Source organism: Gopherus flavomarginatus, chromosome 5, assembly GCF_025201925.1.
Source record: "Gopherus flavomarginatus isolate rGopFla2 chromosome 5, rGopFla2.mat.asm, whole genome shotgun sequence".
NCBI classification, from domain to species: domain Eukaryota; kingdom Metazoa; phylum Chordata; order Testudines; family Testudinidae; genus Gopherus; species Gopherus flavomarginatus.
Window position 1 is genome coordinate 19129820 of NC_066621.1, and position 22849 is coordinate 19152668.

The 22849-nt window shown below is 41.9% G+C and overlaps 1 protein-coding gene across 7 annotated transcripts in view; it reads right to left on the reverse strand.

Moving 5' to 3' along the window:
• The window catches only part of ILRUN (inflammation and lipid regulator with UBA-like and NBR1-like domains), a 56312-nt gene that overhangs the window by 15614 nt on the left and 17849 nt on the right, over window positions 1-22849 (reverse strand). For 3 of the 7 annotated variants that reach the window (XR_007774408.1, XR_007774410.1, XR_007774409.1), the window contains exons 2-5: window positions 12965-13119; window positions 7695-7892; window positions 777-1105; window positions 91-174 (exon numbers count right to left, since the gene is read on the reverse strand). Coding sequence is in view for 4 of the 7 variants with exons in the window: in XM_050953090.1 (XP_050809047.1) it covers window positions 777-1105; window positions 7695-7892; window positions 12965-13119 (682 nt within the window). In the remaining 3 variants the exon portion in view is untranslated. The remainder of the gene's footprint in view (window positions 1-90; window positions 175-776; window positions 1106-7694; window positions 7893-12964; window positions 13120-22849) is intronic. The other 4 variants (XM_050953090.1, XM_050953092.1, XM_050953091.1 and 1 more) reach the window with 2 other exon arrangements.

The following is a 22849-nucleotide window of genomic DNA, read 5'->3' on the forward strand; positions in this document are numbered from 1 at the left end:
GTTCTTGTCCTACATAGCCTGTGTAAAGTACAGTTAAGCATGTTTAAAGGATTTTAAAATCAACTATTCTGGACATAGGACAATACACACCTAGACATGCCTCTTGCAATAATAGGATTCTGAAGTGTAAATAATCCTGCAATTCATTTTTCACGTATTTGTACACACAAGCATCTAAAAAAAAGTTAAAATATCACTCAAACTTATTTGTATAGCATCCATCAAGCAAGCTTCTTAAGGAGATTTTAAAACATGATTATAGAGACAAGAAAAGATCACAAACAGGAATGGTCCTAGGACTGACTATTCCTGAACAGTGGCTCCTGAGACCAAAAGGTTGAACCAGGTATCCCCCTGCCCATTTGTTACAGCAAAAAAATTCTTTGGATGAATCCCAAGATGTGTAGGGTATATATTTTTTAAACCACCTGTATTTGAGTCTGAAGATATTGTGACTTTTTTCTTAACCATAATGGTTGGAGCCCTCTCCAAACTCCAGTATCAGTTACAGCACCCAGCCAAGATTAGGTTAACATCAAGAAGCATTTTTAAAATGTGGACCTAGTAGAATCTATTGGATGAAAAGGATGTTTTATTTTGTTTAATATAAAGGTGAGGAGCTGGCAGAGTTAGACGGTTTTATATTCAAACCCTTCCTTAGCAGGTCAGGCAGAGACGGAAGGGAGGGCTTCACAGTTTGTAACGAAGAAGGACTATCACGATACACACCATGGTCTTGTCACCTACCCATTCTCCTGTTCTCCCAGGGCACCTACCTTACTGTACGTCACTACCGACAAGTTGTTCGAGTGACTGCTGGGAGAAAGATTTACAGAGTTTTGTGACAGTCCGTTCTGATCTTGTTCAATTTGGTCAGGAGCAGGCCCCCACGTGTTTTTGCTGATTGTGCCTAGCTCAGAACCCCCAGGGTCTTTTAGGTTGTTTTCATCTGGTTGCCTGTTCTTCTGCGGAGAGGCGAAGGGGTTAAAGTTTCCTTCTACCTTGCGATGTGGTTGTGTGTTGAATTCCGTTTCGAAGGATGACAACTGCTGCGTTACTCCTAAAAGTCCTCCAACCTCCACGCTGAGGATCACCCAGATGACATCTGTGAAAAGGGAAGGTCACTCAGATCACTATTAGATGTAGCTTACAGGGGAACAGGGAGACCACTCCTGCCCCTGTAGTACAATAATACTATTTTTAACTTACTTAGCATTTTTCAACCATACATTTTTACTGTGTTTTACAAGCATCAGGTAAGCCTACCACCTCTGAGAAGAAGGCAAGTGTTCTGCCAAGGAAGCAACAGTATATGCTACTCAGGACAGTAGCCAAATACTAAACAAAAACAGTAATTATTGGCCTCACAACATAAAGGCTCACATGCAGTCTAGTTTCCTATAGACTAAAAGCACCAAGAAAGTAAGACTTGCCTAAAGTCACAGACCAAGAGTGAGTGGTAGACTGAAAGAACCCAGAAGACTACTCCCAATCCTTCACTTTTCTGCTGCAGAATATGCTTATTTACACCAGCTTCGCTTACAACTGTATGTGAGTAATGGGGCTGACTTACGTAAATGAATTTCCTGGTTTTTACATTAGTGGGTTACAGATTGTTGTAATAAGCCATAAATCTAGTGTGCCTGTTCAGTTCATGATTTTTAGTGTCTAGTAGAGTTATGAATTTTAACTCCAAGAGTCGACATTTGAAAGTGTTGCGCAGGTTTTCTTTAATGAGGAGGACTGAGAGGTCAGATATAGAGTGATCACTTTGTAAAAAGCACTCACCCAGAGGTGATAGGGAGTTTTTCGTCTCATTTTCCTATGTCAGTTTGAGTGTGTAGAGATTGTCTGGTTTCACCCACATAGTTGCTATTGGGGCATTTAGTGCACTGCATGAGGTATACCGCATGTTGTGACAAGCACCTCAACAAGGACCAAAATGGTGGAGCATCTTTGTTTGGTGAAGATGATTTTAAATGTTCAGGGGTACATACAGGGATTGAACAAAGACACTGAATTTATGGTTTATTACAAACATCTGTAACCCACCAACGATCCCTTTCTGTCCTATGACTGCAGAGGTGTTAACTGGCCACTATCTTGAATGGTCCCTTAGAAGAGTGGTGCCCAGCTTATTACACAGGACAGCCAGAGAAACCTAAGCATAACCTTGTGTGGGCCAAACAAATTCTACCTATTTTATTAAGATTAAAAGTCACCTGTCTTGATTTATATTTTAAGTTCAGCTTGTTTCATATGTATTTAGATAGGTGGCTTCTGTGTACAGTATTGTTTATTTACACACAGGTGTAAACTAAAACGATGTAAGCATGACGACAAAACATAAATGAATCAACTTCTAGTATATTGCATTGAAGCAGGCTGCAGGCATTATGAAATGCTTTGGTGGGTTACGTACGGCCCGTGAGCTGCCTGTTGGGCACCTCTGCCTTAGAATATGGGCTAACAACTTATGCTGAACAATCTGTTCCACCTTGCATTTAGCTGTGAAGCTCAGAGTACTTTCCCAGATCTGAAGAAGAGCTGTGTGGATTGAAAGCTTGTCTCTCTCACCAACAGAAGTTGGTGCAATAAACGGTATTACCTCATCCACCTTGTCTCTCTAATCACCTGCTGGTTTTCCTCCAGATAAAGTTCATCTGCAAGTTGCCCAGCTGCTTGCAACATGGTGCCAGTGGCAGGCTGGGAAAAAGAGGACAGCAAGTTCCTTTACAATTTAGTGAGGCTACCAGTGCTTCTCAAAACAGCCCAATTCACAGCATGTCTCTTCTCAATTGGCCACCATGCTTAGTTTGACAGGGTTTAGCTGCCTTTACTTTTCTAAGCGAGACTAAGGGGATTCACTAGCGCCTTTTCTGCTCCCAATATTCTTTTTTCGTAGCCATCTTAATTCATCTATGAACATATCAGTGATCAACGCCCCCATATCCTACCTATGTTTAAATCCTTTATGAAACATCAATTAGGATACTGAAAAGGCACAAGAAAGTAGACTAAATCCAATTACTTCCACTAAGAAGTCCTCTTTCGGTTATACTAACATGGTCAGCAGCTTTCTGCAAAAAGGTCTGGCAAGTAGTGAAGTGGTGCCATCTGCTGTTAATCTCTGGCAACTCTTCAAGTCCTATCCCAGCATTAGAGGACACATCAATTCAGAAAAGGCCAGAATGATTAACATGTAATGTTTAAGGCTTTTTTCCCCTTCCCTATTTGAAAAGGAACTGCAAAGTTTGGACTTGAAACTTTCTGACATGCCCCCATCATTAGTGGACATCTGTAGACTGAAAATTATACGCAAGGTAGCCCAAAAATTATTTCCTTTACCCACCTGCCAAGTTCACAATTTAGCTGTTTGACCTGAAACAGCTACTGAAATAAATGCTCCCTAACACAACAGTTCCTCCATTAGAGAGGCCGGAGTCTGAGCCTGGCATGCTGTACCACATAGGTACAAGAGGCCACGTGTCCTAGACGTCAGGCAATTCCTTGCTGTGGTGGTTGGAAAATGCCTGAGACTTCAAATAATGTTGCCCAGTGCCACAACCTCACTTGCAGAAGGTATGCCCTGATGTGTGTCGAGTCCAGCACTGCCTCTATGAACTCTATCCACTGAACAAGGGAGAGCGTTGATTTCCTCATGTTCAGGATAAGGCCCAGTTCATCCAATGTCTGTCTTATGAAGTCTACTTGTGGCTCCGCTTGAGCCCTGGAGTGGCCCTTGATCAGCCAGCCATCGAGGTACGAGAACACCTGTATCTGACGCCTGCACAGGAACACAGCCACGACTGCCATGCATTTGGTAAACACACGAGGCACTGCTGACAGGCCAAAGGGGAGGACTGTGAACTGGTAGTGTTTGCTTCTCACCACAAACCTGAGGTACCTTCTGTGGGACGGTTTAATTGCTATATGAAAATACACATCCATCAAGTCAAGGGCAGAATACCAGTCCCCTGGATCCAAGGAAGGGATGATGGAGGCCAAAGAGGCCATGCAGAACTTCAGTTTCTTCATAAACTTGTTGAGCTCTTGCAGGTCTAGGATGGGCCTTTGAAGCCAGAAGACCACGGGATGCCTTAGTGCTGGGATAGCACTGAAGGGGAAACCCCTCCAAAGGACATTTAAGAATTAAGTCGAGTACCCACTAACTACTTAACATTAACTACATACAGGCTGCCAAATGCACTTGTCACGACAAGAGCAAGGGGAAGTTCCAGCTAATCCTCGCTGGCAGTAAGAAGGAACTGAGAGGGTGGCGGGTCGGAAGGACCCTGTATTGAGCATCATGATGGCACCACGCCAGGGGGTGCCTGGACCAACCTGATGGATACTGCTAGGGGAAAAACCTTCTGGCTGCTGTGCACCTGACTGGAATTGACATGAACAAGCACTTGAAGAACTAATCATTATTTCCATTACTCCAGCTTTCATTGCCTTTCCCAACCCAACTGGACCATTTATTTGCAATTATTATGGCTTTGTATTAGCATTAATACAGTTTCATTCATGGGTTAAGAGTCTCAGGCATATGACTTGCAAGTTAGATAGCCAAAAAATTCAGAAACTCAATGCCAGCCCAGTGGTTTAGGATCATCTGAATTCAAATTTAGAGCTCCCTAGATCCTGAGGGTCTGGGAGAGCTGTGGAAGTAGCACATTTAGTCCCAGGAGAAGCACTTTGTGTTATTTTCAAAACACACCTCTGATTAATGCTCTTAAGAAGCACTGCACTCCATAGGAAGCCACTTCCAGTCCTCTTGGGGGAGGAATGATTGTTTTAATAACTTGGGGGTGGGTTTAGGGAGGGAGGGAAACTGAGAGATGGCAAAATTATCCTCCCAATGCACACACATTCAGAGCTAGTCAAAATTAGGTATGCTGCACATATCTGGAAGGATACCTACTGGTAATAGCCAGTTCCATTTCCACCATTTAAGAAAGGGAATTAAAGCACCATATCATTTCAAAATTCTAACAGGGAAGAAACTAATACATGATTAGGGATCTAAAAAATATGGTATATGCAGAAGATCACAGGAAAGCAAATTTCCTCTCTAGATGCCCCACAGTTGGAGAAACAAAAGACAAAAGAATGCTTCTACAAATAAAATTACTCCCACATTCCAAGCATTAGTAATTTTATGATCATCATCATCTGTAGTTATCCCAGCTAAAACAGGGGTAATCAAACCATGCTTCAGAGCACCATCCCATCCTTTACAGGGATCAGGAAAGAATTCCGCACACTGTGTACAACATTGAACTGGCTATAAATTATGGGGAGGGATCTTCCTTGGAAGCAAGCTCTCACTCTTTATGGATCTGATTTGATATGACACCACTTATGTTTCTGAGGAATGTAAATATCAGAAAGAGCTATAGATGAAAAAAGCAAATAAAGAAGATTTATAACCTTTACCCTACACTATACTTCTAATGACCTTTAAAAATAAAAATCACATGCTCTTTCATAGCTCTGCAACAAAGACAACTGCAGTTATGCAGACATCCTGAACTGAAATAAAAGCAGAAGAGAAAGCTGTCCTCTCATTTCACGTATAAATTACATCCCCTTCAAAGGAAGCTCAGATCTGCTGACAATTCTCAATAAGCATGTACTTTTTGAAGAGAATAATTATTTTGGCCCCTGGTGCTAATATTCCTCATTTGACTCCATGCATTTCGTGAACTCTTAACTGGCAAAAAAAACAAAAAAAAAAATCATGAAAATCTTTTTTGCAATGTTCTCGCTAGCCGTTAGTATCAGTGAATGTTCGGTGCAAATCTCAAAAGAGTGAAGTGCCCTGCAGAAGAGGACAGTGAGTTATTTATTATTTAGGTGGGGCCCAAACTATTTAGGTACTTTCCAAATACAGGACACGTTTTTCAAAACTAGGTGCATGAGGTTAGGGCTGGTTTACATTTAGGTTTTACTGGGCTAACTATTTTGGTTAAGGGTATGATTCCCCAGCCCCCCATTTATTTATTTTTTACCAACTTAAGTTTTGCCAGTATATCTGCAATGTAGCCCAGCCTTAAATCACAGAATCATAGAACTGGAATGGACCTTGAGAGATCATCTAGTCCAGTCCCCTGCACTCATGGCAGGACTAAGTATTATCTAGACCATTCCTGACAGGCATTTGTCTAACCTGCTCTTAAAAAATCTCCAGTGATGGAGATTCCACAACCTCCTTAGGCAGTTTATTCCAGTGCTTAACCACCCTGACAGTTAAGAAGTTTTTCCTAATATCCAACCTAAACCGCCCTTACTGCAATTTAAGCCCTTACTTGTCCTATCTTCAGAGGTTAGGAAAAACAATTTTTCTCCCTCCTCCTTCTAACAACCCTTTACATATTTGAAACCTGTTATGTTCCCCCTCAGCCTTCTCTTTTCCAGATTAAACAAATCCCATTTTTTCAATCTTCCCTCATGGTAGGTCATGTTTTCTAGACCTTTAATATTTTTTCTTGCTCTTCTCTGGACTCTCTCCAATTTGTCCACATCCTTCCTGAAATATGGTGCTCAGAACGGGACACAATACTCCTTAATCAGCACAGAGTAGAGCAGAAGAATTACTTCTCATGTCTTGCTTAAACACTCTGGCTAATACATCCCAGAATGATGTTTGCTTTTTTTTCCAACAGGGTTACACTGTTGACTCACCAGGACCTCCAGATCCCTTTCCACAATACTTCTTCCTAGGCAGTCATTTCCCATTCTGTATGTGTGCACCTGATTGTTCCTTCCTAAATGGAATACTTTGCATTTGTCCTTATTGAATTTCACCTCATTTACTTCAGATCATTTCTCCAGCATGTCCAGATAATTTTGAATCAGTATAGTTGGGAACAGCCATGGGAATAGCCATGCAGCATAAAATATTTCTATGCTATTATAACTGCACCCAAACTGGGGGAAGGAGGGCAGGATTTGAGCAACTTTAATTATACCAGTAGAGTAAAATCAGCACAACTTCCTAGTTTAGATAAACCCTTAGATTTCAAAGTCCATATTTAGGTGCCCCGCTAAGCTGCATGGTTTTCAAAAGTGCCAAGCACTGAACAGCTCTCACTTGAGCAAAAAAATTCCTGATACGGTCAATTACACTGTAAAATAGTCTTCCATGAAAACTGGTGAAAACTCTTTGTTCCACTCTTAAAACTGAATTGGAAAAAACCTGAAGGATCAAGTATAAAGCACAGTCCAGCACTGGCGCCAAGGGAATAATCTAGATCAACTCATAGGTCTTAACCATTTCATTCTCTAGGTTTAGTTTCTTGGATCTGATAGATCTACATCTTGCTACTCCTGGTACAAACATGGGGAATGCAATCTGAATATACTTCAGGATTAACATACTGGACACACTGGCCTTCTGGGATGCTGAAGACAGCACTTATCACAGGACATATACCAAGGACTATCACAATAACATGCCCAGTACTCCTCACACCTTGCCAGAGGGAGGTGCTGTATTGGCAGCTATTCCATTAACACACACAGGAATAAAAGTTACAGTACCTCTAGATTACCATTTGGATATTAGGAAGGTGACTGGGATACCAGCAAGTATTTGGCCAACAGCAATACAAGGATGAAGGCTCCTACCTTGTATGCTTTGGGAGCATTACAAACAAGAGAGAACTGCAAAGAGAGGAATAACTTACCTCCATAATAGAGTCCTGTAGCAGTGCACATGCGCCACTGTCCCTGATACATTCCCGCTGTGCTGGGGCTGCACATCTGAACGCTGACATCTGCAATCTCCTGTGGCTCTAGCGACCTGACCATCACCATGTTTACATGGCCAAACTGGTCTCCCCCGACATACTTAAGACAAACCCCTGGGGGCCATGCCTCTGTCCCTGATTGAGCAGAAAAAGGTATTAAAGTGTCAGTGACAATGCAATTGTAGCAACTTTGCATCGGCTTCTTTTCTGGCAAGTGCCTGCTCGAGTAGATAAACATTTTATTAAATTGGTTACACTGCTCTGTTGAACAGTCAAGGAGATTTCAAGGTGGCTAACAGATACCAACTTAGTCAAATTTTCTAGTTCTCATACAACAGCAAGGGGAGAGAAAGATTTTCATACAAAACATAACTGTTCCGGCACGTGACCAACTGAAAGGAAAGATCTGTAGAATATGCACAAGTCCTTGAAAAACTGAGAAACCCAGAGCCGTGGTTTAACAAAGTCCAACAATAATCAACATATCTGAGCGAGACTTTGTGATGACACATTCAGTTGCATTTTAGCCATGCTGGGGACACATGTAGCACTCAGTGAAGATAACCAGCTAGTTTTTCCATCTTAATTGTTTTGGTTTCCTCCCTCCTCCCCCCAGTCTCATAATTGAAAATATTTTAACAAGACATTTTCCTCCAGGGTGTCATGTTCCTTTTTCAGTTTGTTGGCAGTCTTGGGAAGGACAAATGCTGTTGTGCTCTCCGTCTGTAAACTTGTCAACTAGAAATAACATCTTTTATATTGTTTTATTTCTCCTTCCTGCAGTGAGCCCCTCCCAGCTCCATGATGCTGTGGCTGAACTCGGACAGCGTATTCTGAGATCCAAGTATAGATTGACGTTCTAGGGGCTGATGTTGTATACTATGAAGGCATGGTGCAAAGTGGTATTTGGTGCACATGCAACAGCTCATTTGAGGGCAGATACAGCAGTTTCATGCAATGGCAAAAGAGGAGGGGCTGGTGAAATGGAAAAACTGTGGAGAATGGCTTTGAAAAAGTTATAGAGTATGGCTCCAGTGGTTGTGTGAAGATCAGTGTCAACATGGCATTTGGATACTCTCTTGCCCTGAGAATGTGATATGAGCTGGAATGAGAAATTTGGTCTTTGAGCTGTAGGGATTGCATTCTGCCTGCTCTATGTTAATGGGAGCAGTTTAGCGAAGTCCATGGGCTGCAGAGAAACTTGGACAGATATATATGATTACTGCAAGCCTGTGCTGAGATGGCAACTCTGGATAGGTATTAGTGACCAAGGGACACCTTGTAGGAGCATTCATTGAGATAGACTCTTCCATAAAGTCAGCTATTCTCTGGAGGTACTGCAGTGAGGCATGGCAGTGAATCAAGATTTATGGGGTTTGGATCTAGAGAGAAAACCAACTGAGGAAGTATCAGTGCAGGATAGTTGGAATGGGATCAGGGCAGCTATCTTTGGACCCAGCTACAGTAAAGAACAGCACGAAGGTTGGGGACCCTTGGGAAAGGAAGATCTGAGTGGTTAGCAGGCCTTATGTTGTGATGTGTGGGAGTTATGGAGTGTGACAACTTGTGTGAAAGGGTGTGCACCCTGGCAACGTGATTTTTATCAGTTTTAATGGCTTTAAGTTTGCCATGTGCTTCGAGTGCTATAGCTGATATGCACCATTAAAACAAAATGATGATTGTGTCATTCTATTTCAGTACATGCATTTCTCAGGAGATGACAAATTGCAGTAGCTGTCCAAAGGAGCTTGCAGCAGTTAGAGGTAGACTGGGAGATGAAAGTAAGTCTGTTGAATCAGGGTGATTCTTTAGTGCTATTACAGAAGATCGGCTAGCCTGCAAAAAGACTATCACACTGCAGGAGGACTGGATCTTGGTTTTTGATAACAGGCAAAAAGCCCTTGCCTGAAACCAGTTTATTCATAAACAGAACTACATGCTTACAGAACTCTAATTGACCTGTTCAACCAACTGAGTACACAACAACTCTGCTCTCTGCATCGGACAGAATGCAGCTCTGCCACACCAAATCCCTCAAAGCGATGCCTCGCTCTGTTTTTTTCATGTTTTAGAACTGAAGTCATTTAATCAAGGGTTGCTGCAGGATCATTAAGAAACTTGGCTTCACTTCACCTAACTAGCAAGATCTAATCCTGAACATTCCAGTCCTTGGATATTAAATATTAATTAAAATATTTTTTAAATGTAAGACACTGGCCTAATCGGCACAGTAACACCACCACCACAAAAACAGTAGTTAACCCAGACTGAAGCTAAACCAAGTTGTAAAAGTGTAGTCTGGATAAGGCCAAGTATTGTTATAGCCAAAATGTACAAAAGAAGGTAATGTTTTAGCCCTGGTGGAAGCCAAAACAAAGTTTGGTTTTCACAGGAAGCCACAAAAACCAAGGAATTCTAAGTTGAAACTGTTTCCTTCAACTCCCTACCCATATTCTACAAGACCCAAGAACTTTAGGAATGGAAACAAATTTTAAAGACAACATAAAATTCACTGCATCTAACAATTAATCTAGAATTTTAAAAAAAAACGAAAATCCACATTTTCAAGAAGGCACATCTGTCATTTGTGGGAGGGATTTTACGACTTAACCATAAAAACAAAGGGGAAAAAAGATAATAAGGACGGGGAAGCAAAGGGTTTTTAGTTACTAGAAACACGTCTGTCAGTCAACAGTAGATCTCACCTATGGGACTTTCATTTGGAGCTAGTATTTTCCAGCCTCATCCTGAAAGGTTCTGAAGCTTAGACAGGATCTGGACTTTTAGGAAACTCCACCTCAACTGCTGAGAAGATTATAGTGCCTTTGCCGTGGGGGTTGCTAAGGTGAAAAACTTGTTCCCCCTGGATCTATCCCACATCGCTGTCAAGAATGTCTCATATTTGACACTAACTGTCCATACATTATATACATAGTAAACATACAGATCTGCCAAATAGTTTTCCACATTAGAAATAAAGTGCTCAACAGTCACCTTTACATTTTACCCAGTCACCACATACACACCGGAAAGTCCAATATGACACCTAAACCCTCTCTCTGCAATAAGTGTTTTTCCATAGGATTGCCAGCTTACAAAGTGTTGAGTTTATCTTTACCTCACTTCTTGCCCTAATGTCCTGTATCTAAATCTAAGTTTTTTGGATGATGGGTTTTAAAAACGTTTGTTTTATAATGCTTAGCTTATTACTTACACAGTGCTCCAAGTTCTGATGCAAGAAGAGTCATTTATGATTTTTAACACAGCTGTAATTTGCTTGTTATGCTATCATTCTGCACAGAAGCAGCAAAAGCATGACAATTAAATTCAGATACACAGGTTAACTACTCATATGACAGCCTGTCATTGCAGCACTCGAGGACAAAGTATTATCTCCCTTTGAATCCACAGCTCTCATTTTCCTCCCTTAATTACATCTCAGTAGATAAGCGCTAAGAGTTTATTTTGCCTGACCTCACTTCAGACTCACACGGAGATGACTGTTTTGGCTCACCTCATGCTGGAATGTTGTCTCCACAAACTTGCATCACATCCTCTCCTCTAAAAACTGCCACAAGATTACTCTGTTCCTAATTTCACACAATTCACACAGTTTTAATAGAATTGCAACTGTCACAGCCTTGCAATGAGAGTAATTTAGTCTGAGCTTACACCATCTCTTCTCAGAGTTGAATCAACTCCACTGATTTCTTGACTCTCTCATGGGTTCTATAAAGTGTCCCACATTTAACCGAAGGGACAGAATACAGACCACACAAAAAAAAAACCACATGAAATGCAGTTCTAACATACTGGCTGCTCTTGAGTTTCAAGGAGTTCAGAATTGTTTTATTTAATGAGCTGAGTTAATTTACTGAAAAATATCCCTTTTTAAAGATAAACTGTTTCCATTCCTCTTGCTGGAAGAGATTCTGATTAGAAAAGCCTTTCTTAAATGAGAGAAAAGATTGAAAATAAGAAATCCTGTACTGAATGCATACCTAAGAAAAGAACTTCCTTTGGATTTCATCTTTACTTGGCAAATTCTGTAGTAAGAGACAGGAACTCAAAAGATCACTGAACACCGTAGCTGGTCACGTGAATCTGTCTGAAATAGAATTTTGGATAACACTGTCCCCAGGGCTAATCGTGATCCAATTGGAGTCTGTGGCAAAGCTACTGATTTCAGTGGTGTACAGTCTGGCTCCAGAGTACCATCCATTCTATTAAATATAGTAAGGCTAAACCTGTTCCTAGAGAGTTGCTCCAATACAACTATCATCCCAACTAAATATCCCTTCATAAGTGAAGTATACAGCATAGGGATAGAAGAACTAGAAGAATAAATAATTCCATCAACAGAAACAACTGAACAATTTTAGGACCACTTCTAGGTCACATGGTTTTTCTTTCAGACTGAGAATTTGCATCACAAATTCCCTGTCTTCCGAGTTTGAAATGTTCAGGATATCCAACAGTCAAAACAGAAGGCCTGAACAGGAAAACAAACATCCCCATAAATACAATGGTGCTACCAGGCTACTGTTCTTACACAGAGCTCCAAGTAAATACACCCCATAAACTACTGTACTAACGAAGGGAACAAAAAACATCAACCCAGTTCAGAGGGATGGAAACTGCTGAAGTGATTGAGCCTGGGACTGAAAAGAAGAGGTTGTAAGGTCCTTCTAAACCCATATAGACCCCCATCTGGCTCTATCTCGTCATGTTACCTCCAACACAAAAGAACCCTCCTGGGAAAGGCAATGAGGAAGGGAGAAGAGGAAGGGGCTGGGAAGCAGATATCACATCACGTTTGCTTTCTTTTCTTTCTAACCTATATAAAGGCCTTGGCATTACATCCTCTCCAGACTAATCTACCTTAACTCCTCAAGGAAGCTAAGATAAATTACAGCTCCCCATTTGTCAACGTAATATGCTTACCTTTTGCCCGAATGTCAGTGTCCAAAAAGGTGAACATTTTCAAAGGCACCAAAAAGGCAGGCACCTAACTACCACTGACTTTCAATCGTATTTGGGCACTTAGCTGCCCCTTGTGTTTTTGAAAGCCTCCCCCTTCATTAACACCTCAATATGAAATAACTTTATTACTGCGGAACAAAAGATCATTTTAAACAAGTGGATCTTTGTTTCAATCAAGTTTCCAGCTCAGTTCAATGAAAAAGGAAAGATTTACCCCCATTTACCTGTGTTTTGTATCCTCCATGTTTTTGTAAACTGTGTATCAGGAGGGATTGACTCCCCTTCTCCTATGGTAACATCTTCAACAAAGGACATGGAGGGCACATTGATGTTCGGACTCTCAAAGTCATAGTAGGCTCCAATGGCTGCTTGTAGGTTCCTGGAAAGCAAAACAGAATGCAGTCTTAAGTACAGACCAGCTGAATCAGGTCACTCTCAAGGGCTTATATACTCCCATCTCTTAAAGGTAAACAAAAAAATTCAAGAGCATTAGTTCCGTTGGTTAATTTTGGAGTACAGGCAAGTCTCATCTTACGCTAGGGTTATGCTCCACTGTCAGCGTGTAAAGCAAAAATCGTGCATAGTCAAAATGACATTGCGTGTAATAGCAGGCAGAATCGCTCGCACTACAGGTACAGTATTTAAATTGTTATTTTTCTCTTTTTGTTTTTGCCGACTGCGCAAAGCTGAATTCGCGCATGTTAAATGCGCATAAGATGAGACTCGCCTGCACAAGGTCTTCTGATCCTCTGGCTGTGTGGAATGGATGAAGCACAAAAAACACATGCGTGATTACTTAATTGCTGGATTGCTATGATACAGGCCCCGCTGCCTTCAAGATACATGGTTATACACAGAATGGCAGGAATTCCAATCAAGGAGCCTATTTATTTACTGCTGACAGCATACTCAGTCCTGAATGCAGTCCCAGCTCCACGCTGCTTATAATCTATTTCAGACAGACAGAGTGTACTTAAGATGCAACAGATCAGATGACAGTAGAAGCCGGCAGCAGTACACACATGTTGGAGCACCATTCAATGTTATGGCCTCTAGAGCCATAGCAAATACTTTAGAAATTAAGTCATTTGAAAAGCAATTTCAAAAGAAAGGACATACGATGGGATGAGGATTCCGAACTCCTAGCTTCAATTCCAGGCTACACTATTAACTCACTATGTGAGCTTCAGGCAAGCCACTTAAGCTCTCAGTTTACCCATCTAAAACAGAGATAATACCTTGCGGGCACACTGTGAGAGTTTTCAGTGGGTAAAAGGTACTGTTGCAATGGAGGCTGGGTGAAGCTTTATTGAAAATACTGGGCGTAACGGCTGCCCCTCATTCAGGATACAGGTAAGAAGCAGTTAAGCTCCTCTTTAGATTAAAATAAACAAGTCCATAGGAGCAACCACTCAAAAAAAAACAAAAAACAGGCCATGTGCAAGGCCCTGTCAGAAGCTGACCTATGCAACTAGAGAGGTTTCACTGGGAGCAAAATGCAAACGCATGGGGGCTGGATATTGTTTGGTGTAGAATGTGTGGGTCTGTAAGCAAAACCACCCAGAGAACAGGTAAAGAGAAGCTTGTCAGAAAGCCAAAGAAACAGAAAGAGAAGCACTTGCAGCATGACCCTGACAGAAAGCAAAGAGGGCTTTTTGGGTAGAGTGACTGAAGAGAGGTTAGGAGCAGCAAGCAAAGAAACTGCCTCCTGTTTGATTTCTGATGCGTTCACGGAAACAGGAGTTTGTGTACATTCATCACCAAAAAAAAAAAAAAAAAAGGTATATTAGAACTGACAAAGGTGCAAAAAAAGCCAACAAATGATCAGGAGTATGGAACGGCTTCTATATGAAGAGAGATTGAGGCTATGACTACATCAGAGAGCTTACAGTGGCACAGCTGCACCTGCTCTAAGCTGACAGAGAGCTGTTCTATCAACTTAATTAATTCACTCCCAACAAGCGCCAACATAGCACTGTCCACATCCGTGCTTAGGTCACTCAGGGTATGTCTACATCTACAATTTTGCAGCACTGGTTGTTACAGCTGTATTAGTACAGATGTATAGGGCCAGCGCTGCAGAGTGGCCACACTTACAGCAACCAGCGCTGCAAGTGGTGTTAGATGTGGCCACACTGCAGCGCTGTTGGGCAGCTTGCAGGGGGGTTCGGGGAAGGCGAGAGCAAACCACGGGGAAGGAGACCTGCTTGCAGGGGGGTTCGGGGAACGCGAGAGCAAACCACGGGGAAGCACGTCTCCTTCCCCGCGGTGTGCTCTTGCGTTCCCCGAACCCCCCCGCAAGCAGGTCTCCTTCTCCGCGGTTTGCTCTCGCGTTCCCCGAACCCCCCTGCAAACCGCGGGGAAGGAGACCTGCTTGCGGGGGGGTTCGGGGAACGCGAGAGCACACCGCGGGGAAGGAGACTTGCTTGCTGGGGGGTTCGGGGAACGCGAGAGCAAACCGCGGGGAAGGATACCTGCTTGATTACCAGCGAGGCTTCCTCAGGTATGCTGGGATACCTGCTTATTCCACGGAGGTCAAGAAAAACGCTGGTGAGTGTCTACACCTGATGACCAGCGCTGAATCACCAGCGCTGGATCCTCTACACCCGAGGTTCGACCAGGTGTACGGCCAGCGCTGCAAACAGGGAGTTGCAGCACTGGTAATGCCCTGCAGATGTGTACACCTCCTAAGTTGCAGCGCTGTAACCCCCTCACCAGTGCTGCAACTTTGTGGTGTAGACAAGGCCTCAGGGCGGTGGCTTATTCACATCCCTGAGCAACACAGTTATACCAAACTAAGTGATAGTGTAGATAGAGCCGAAAAAGGCCGGAATCATTCACCTTAGAAAGGAGATGACTAAGAGATTGATAGAGGTCTGTAAAATCATGAATGGTGTAGAGAAAGTGAATGATAAATTGTTATTTACCCCTTTGCACAACACAAGAACTAGGGGTCACACAACGACGTTAATAGACAGCAGGTTTCAAACAAACAAATGGAAGTATTTCTTCACATAATGCACAACCAATTTGTGGAACTCTTTGTCATGGAACATTTGAAGGCCTAAAGTACAGCTGGGTTCAAAGAAGAATTATCAAAGTTCATGGAGGATAACTTCATCAATGGCTATTAGCCAATATGGTCAGAGACACAACCCCATGCTGTGGGTGTCCCTAAACCTCCAACTGCCAGAAGCACCTGATACTGGCCACTGATGGAAGATAGAACAATTGGGCTAGATGGACTATTGGTCTGACTCAGTATGGCTGTTTTGATGCTCTTTTTAAATAAACAGGGTTGCAATCTCCCCGCATAATGGAAACAGCCCACTAGACACAGCAACCGCCCCCCCTCCCCCAATACTAGCTAACTGCTTAAGGCAAAAGGAGTAACTATCTTACACGAAAATTAAGTATGTCTATAGAAGCTATCAGGACTGGGGGAAGAGGGGATAGAGAGCTTAGGTTTAAATACATGTTAGTCACAATCATGGCTGCATTAACTTGCATCATGTTTAAGTCATGGAGAATGTACGCAATGCATCAGGTGACACTGGAGGAATGTCCTGCAGGACATAATAGGTAGCTTTAGGCAGTCAAACAGGTTAAGGATTTATTTTTTTTTTAATTACTGTTAGGCTTTACCTAGCACAGATCAGACTCTGATCACAATAGCCACCATGCAAGATTTTCATTGACACACAATCAATGCATTTTACACTATAAGCCATTATTCCACTCTAGGCATTTTCTACTTAGGAAAGATAGGACTATATTTAGAACAGCCAGCTCAGTCAAATGCTACAGGAAGGGTGCATGTCACATTAGCTAATAAATGAAGACAAATGCTTGGTTTTACATCATCGGATGCCTGTTGCTTATACACTGAACAAGATCTACATAACTCACGCTGGAGCTATGCCAAAAAGTTACTGTTCACTCAACCAGTTACCACCATGATCTAGACATCAGTCTTCAATGAAATTTCTTCCCCACATTAACCTGACACAAGGTTAAAGATATTACTGTAGCCAGACATGGTATCACTGCAGCCAGACATGGTATCACTGCACACAGCTCTTCCTCCTCTCCATCCACAGAGATAAATCTCCAGACATCCTAAAATGTCTGATCCCAAGTGTGCAGCACACAAGCAATAAAACCATTGCACCAAGGTGAAAAGAACAAGGAAACAAAAGACAGATCTTGAGGGGAAATTCTGCAGCAATTCTGAAAGCAGTCTGTAATATTTTGTTTTCTGTTTGCCTGGCTCTAAGCATACTTCAGAGGGTAGTGGGTTATTTGTGCATCAAGGCCCTCTGCCAAGTCTTTTCCCATCCCTGTGTCGTATTTCATCAGCTTGCTTTGCCACTGGGAAACAATTCAGAGTCTGCTGCAGCATTTAATAAAAAAAACCTACTGAACAAGATGCAAGCTGAAAAGCAGACTTGCTGTCCCAGTGTGTCCAGGTATCACACCTCCTCCCTCCCTGCCTGTAAGGTGACCAGATGTCCCGATTTTATAGGACCAGTCCCAATTTTTGGGTCTTTTTCTTATATAGGCTCCTATAACCCCACCCTCCTCACGGTCCCGATTTTTCACACTTGCTGTCTGGTCACCCTACCTGCCTGCCAGCCCCCCACTCCACACAAACAGCTGGGTTTCACTTTGCTTTTCTTAAATGCTTGGGCCCTCACAATGGAGGATTCAAGGAAATTTCTAGAGACTAAACAGAAAATGAAAGTAACAACATAGAAAAATAACAGGAGAATGACAAAGCAAATCTCCAAAGTTCAAGCAAGAGAACACTTAGACACTGAACTGCTCTAAGAGATTCTACTGTGAGGCAGCATGGCATAAGTCATGCACTGCCTGGTTACACAACCAGCAGACACATTAGACAGCAACTTTTCCTTGTTATCTTTGCCTTTTGACAGACATCAAATGGAGTATGGGCTTAAACACGATACCTCTTCTTTTGGGAAATCACACCTTGTACCAGCAGATGGACACACTAGTAAACCATCTAAATCTTGAACTACAAAACCACAGGCAACCCTGATTCAGTTCCTCGCCAATAATTCCATACCTCCAATTCAGTACCAGAGACATTTACAAGTGCAAAGTTTGAAAACACTGGTCTACAATTTTTGAGAAGTCGTCTGCTTCAGAGATAAAATGTGCTATTTATTATGTATTTTGATGTGCTGAATTCAAATATGACAATTAAAACGACTGGCTACTGTTTAAGATATTTAAGTTTTTACATTTTATGTCTATGTATATTGTGTAGATAGTAGAGTTTTAATCATAAATTGTAAACCTAGGTCTTTTCATGTGTTTATGGTTGCTTTACATGATATTTCACCTGTCCTGTTTATGTAACACTTTAAAAATCAGCAAAAGGGTTATATAAATAAAATTTATTATGAAACAAAAGGCAAAAAAACTATTATGTACATAGTTTAGTTCTATTCGGTGTCTACTCGGCGCTTCTTGGCTTGTCTCTTGTATTCACTAAATGGAGCATCTCTTGTCACTGTCCAGCAATAGTCTGAAAGCATTGATTGGCTCCATTTGCCCTGATAGCCTGCCAGGAGATTCCACTGCTGTAGTCTGGAGCCCAACAGCTCTGCCTTACCCTCGGGTAGTTCCAAATCCCTAACAAGGTCATTCAGTTCACCTTGTGTTATGAGGTGTGGTTCAGAGGAGGAGGATGGGAAAAAATGTAGGTCCTGTGAAGTTGATGGTTCAGGACCAGAAGTTTCATCCTCTTCCTCGTCTGACTCAAGTGAGAATGATTCTGGTGCATCAGGAACCGGCAGTCCTTCTCCGTGGGGTGCTAGGCGTATAGCTGATGGAATGTTTGGATAATGCACAGTCCACTTTTTCTTCTTTGACACACCTTTCCCAACTGAAGGCACCATGCAGAAGTAACAATTGCTGGTATGATCCATTGGCTCTTTCCAAATCATTGGCACTGCAAAAGGCATAGATTTCCTTTTCCAGTTCAACCACTGGCGAAGATTTGTTGCACAAGTGTTGCAGCATATGTGTGAGGCCCACCTCTTGTCCTGATCTCCAATTTGGCAGCCAAAATAAAGGTGATAGGCTTTCTTAACCAGAGTGGTTACACTGCACTTTTGTGATGCGAAAGTCTCTTCACCACAAACATAGCAGAAGTTATCTGCACCGTTCACACAAGTACAAGGCATCTCTGCTCACTTTGGCTAAACAGAAATGTGTCCCTTGCAAAATCAAACACTGACAAATAAGACAGCAGGACACTGTATGATTTCTAGAGCTGATATAGGGCAATTTGTTCAGCAGAGTGATGTAAGCTTCGTTATGATTGCATCATCCATGACTTCTAGGAATAACATGATGCAATTCATATCATGTATGATGCAATACCAGCTTCAGATTGCATCATTCATTGGTTTGCCTAAAAAGCAAGTACTGTCCAAACCCAGTCATAGATTTATTCATAGATCCAGTCAAAGATGTATTTTAGTCATTTCTGGTTTAAATTGAGATCCCTTCCCTTTATTACTCACTTATCCTCCGCCATTCCCAAGTCAAGGGTCATATATACTGATCAAATAGCATATCTTGAAAACTAGAGCCAATCAACAATTTTAAGCATCATTTTCGTTCTCAGTGACCCAGAATTAGTAAAGCTGGACTACATTTATTTCAGAAGCATTTTGGCTGTAGAGCAGTGAAATTAGAAAAATACTTAAAAGCAGAGATCTGCAGATATCCGAGGACCATGTCTGCAGATCGGATGTGGATAAAAAAAATTTGTATCCGCATAGGGTTCTACTTAAAAGTTGATTTTCATCTCTCTTCTCAAAAATCCCTTCATTGGTTTCAAGTCCAAACAAGCACATTTGAGGCCTTGCACGGTGCCACCTCTTGTCTAAGTTTCTGTCCTCCCTCCCTATTGCTATTTACGTGTATCACACCAGTGTGTGAAGCACTTTAGAGATAGGTGCGAAAAGAAGGCCCCCTCTCTGAAGGATTCATGATCTTATAAACTCCTGATTTATGCACAAGATCCTGTTATCCCCTCCCACTTCCACAAACCCCTTGACTTCATTCCTTCAGCTACGCTGCCCTACATCTGGAGCAGCAGCCCTCTTCCAGTGTGACAGTCCACCTCACTCTGCACTAAATCTCTCCTGAAAACTCACTATTCACCCAGGCCTTCTCCTCCCTACATGACAAAGCTATAATAATAAATCTGGAACTGTTAAGACAAGTGCCAAACTTAACCAACATAATAATCCACGAGTAATCTGTCACAGTTCCAGGGTTAACTGCTCCTTTGTCTGCTTTCTGGACTCACTGAGTGCAGTTCCTGGGCCTTGTGCCTTTACATGTCTCAGGTGGAATCACACGATTCACGCACTCTTAGATGGGGCCCAAGGCTACAGTACCCCATGTGTTGACTATGCTTACTTGGCCAATTCAATTGGGTTCAGCACCTGCAATTCTTTCCTTCAGGAGCCTGTAACCCATGGTGAAAAGAGTGACCAGACAGCCTTCTTAAATTTCAAGTATTGTTGAACAATAGAAACAAAGAATTTTGAGAAAAAGAATTTTAAAATAGAACACTCTATACAAAATCTATCTTGCACAAAAGTTTACCATCCCCTGATGGTAACTTAGGCTGGACTAACTTCTTCAGAAACCCCCAGGCAGTGTCTGTGTCATAGTCCCCCGAACAACTATACGCTCTCAAGAGAATGTTTTTTTTAAACCTGCCAGGAGTTCTTTTCATCTGTCCTGGTTCAAACCAGTTTTGTGGGCTAGCCAGAGAGGACGCAAAAGCTAATAGACCTGGCATTGTCCCTTAACTTCCAAATGTTGCGAAGAAGTGACTTATCTTGAACCATTCTTCCCCTTCCTGTCTGTTTTTTCAAACAAACAATCTTCTGTTTAGTTCAGGGGTAGGCAACCTATGGCATACATGACAAAGGTAGCATGTGAGCTGATTTTCAGGACACAGTCCAGGGGGCTCTGCATTTTAATTCCATTTTAAATTAAACTTCTTAAACATTTTAAAAACCTTATTTACTTTACATACAATAGTTTAGGTATATATTATAGACTTATAGAAAGAGACCTTCTAAAAACATGAAAATTTATTAGTGGCATGGGAAACCTTAAATTAAAGTGAATAAAAGAAGACTCGATACAGCATTTCTGAAAGGTTGCCGACCCCTGGTTTAGTTAAATCTATTCATACAGAAAACAAACAAGTAACCAAGTCAACATACAGTACTCATAAATTATTTCAGAGCAGCTCCAAATTAGTCACGAAAGCTAAATGCCTTCCTTTTCACACCCACCTCTTTTGTCCAGACTTTGGTTAGACTGTAAGCAGCTCTTATCTTCTGTCAGTTCAGGCAAATCTATACAAAGTATGCATTTATAGGGTACTTATCAAAGCACATTTACAGATGTTAATTGAGCCTCATTCTCCCTTACAAGGTAGGCTACTATCATCCCTCTTTTCCACATGGAGAAAAAAGAGGCAGAAGAGGTAACTTGCTTAAGGCCACACAGAATGGGTAGCAGAGCAGGGAACATAATGTAAATGTCATGATAACCAGCCCCCTGTTGTAAACACTATGCTATTTTCTCACTTGAGTCTCTGTCTTCACTACCAGGCTCATTTCTAACATAGCGAGAGCCCTCCAGAGAAGAAAAGAAAGGAACGTTACAACTGTAGTGTAAGAGAGAACATAGATAATCTGGATATCAGTGTCAACCTTCTCAGCTTCAAACTAGTCACGGGCAAGCGGAATGGGAATGAACTGTGTAATCTGTAAATTGTGGGCTTCCAATAATACTCCTCTCCAGTCACCAAGCAAGGTCAACATGCGGAAAGGCACTTTGTTTGCCATAAACTCAGCTTCTGAACTAGGGATATGAACTGAACTGCAGGACAGTACACACCCGATGGGTGAATTTTACTCAAATACATTCTGTCATGTTTTAAGACTTCATAAGGGAAACGTTCACAATGGAGAATAAAATATATTACTGCTTAAGTGACTTGTGAGATTAAATCTTGTCTGTAAAGTGCTCTGAAATCCTTTGATGAAAGATACTATGTACATACAGATCAGAGCACAAAGATACTGTTCAAAGTTAGTGATTCATCTCCATAATAGCTCGGTAATTACAGAAATTTACATACTGATCTTTTATTGGCTTCTCCCCATCCCTATAGCCACATCACCATCTAGTTACATCTACCTAACAAGAGTACGAAAAAAAGTAAATCACAACCCTTGCGCCTCCCACAGAAAAGCAGAGCAGAAGAGTGACGCAAGAATAAATCAAGAGCTACAGCATGGAATATTAGATGCAAAACAATGTTATACAGAGGCATTTTTGCAGCCTTTTCGAATTCTTCAATAATATTGCTGCTATGAATTTTCTTTTATTCTTTGCAGATCCTTGTACAAAACCACCCTGGGAACTGCAATGCTCAGCTAGGTGCTTCATGTGAAAACAGTTAAGAGAAAATATGCAAAAGAAAGAAACAGCATAGAATCATATGACAAGGGACCTCAAGAGGTCATCTAGTTCAATCCCATGCACTCATGGCAGGACTAAGTAGCATCTAAACCATTCCTGACCAGTCCTTTCTGCAGAAAAGGACCTAGGGGTTACAGTGGACAAGAAGCTGGATATGAGTCAACAGCGCGCCCTTGTTGCCAAGAAGGCTAACAGCAGTTTGGGCTGTATAAATTGGGGCACTGCCAGGGGATCAAGGGACATGATCATTCCCCTCTATTCGATATTGGTGAGGCCTCATCTGGAGTACTGTGTCCAGTTTTGGGCCCCACACTACAAGGAGGATGTGGAAAAATTGGAAAAAGTCCAGTGGAGGCCAACAAAAATGATTAGGGGACTGGAACACATGACTTATGAGGAGAGGCTGAAGGAACTGAGATTGTTTAGTCTGCAGAAGAGAAGAATGAGGGAGCATTTGATAGCTGCTTTCAACTACCTGAAAGAGGGTTCCAAAGAGGATGGATCTAGACTGTTCTCAGAGTACCAGATGACAGAACAAGGAGTCATGGTCTCAA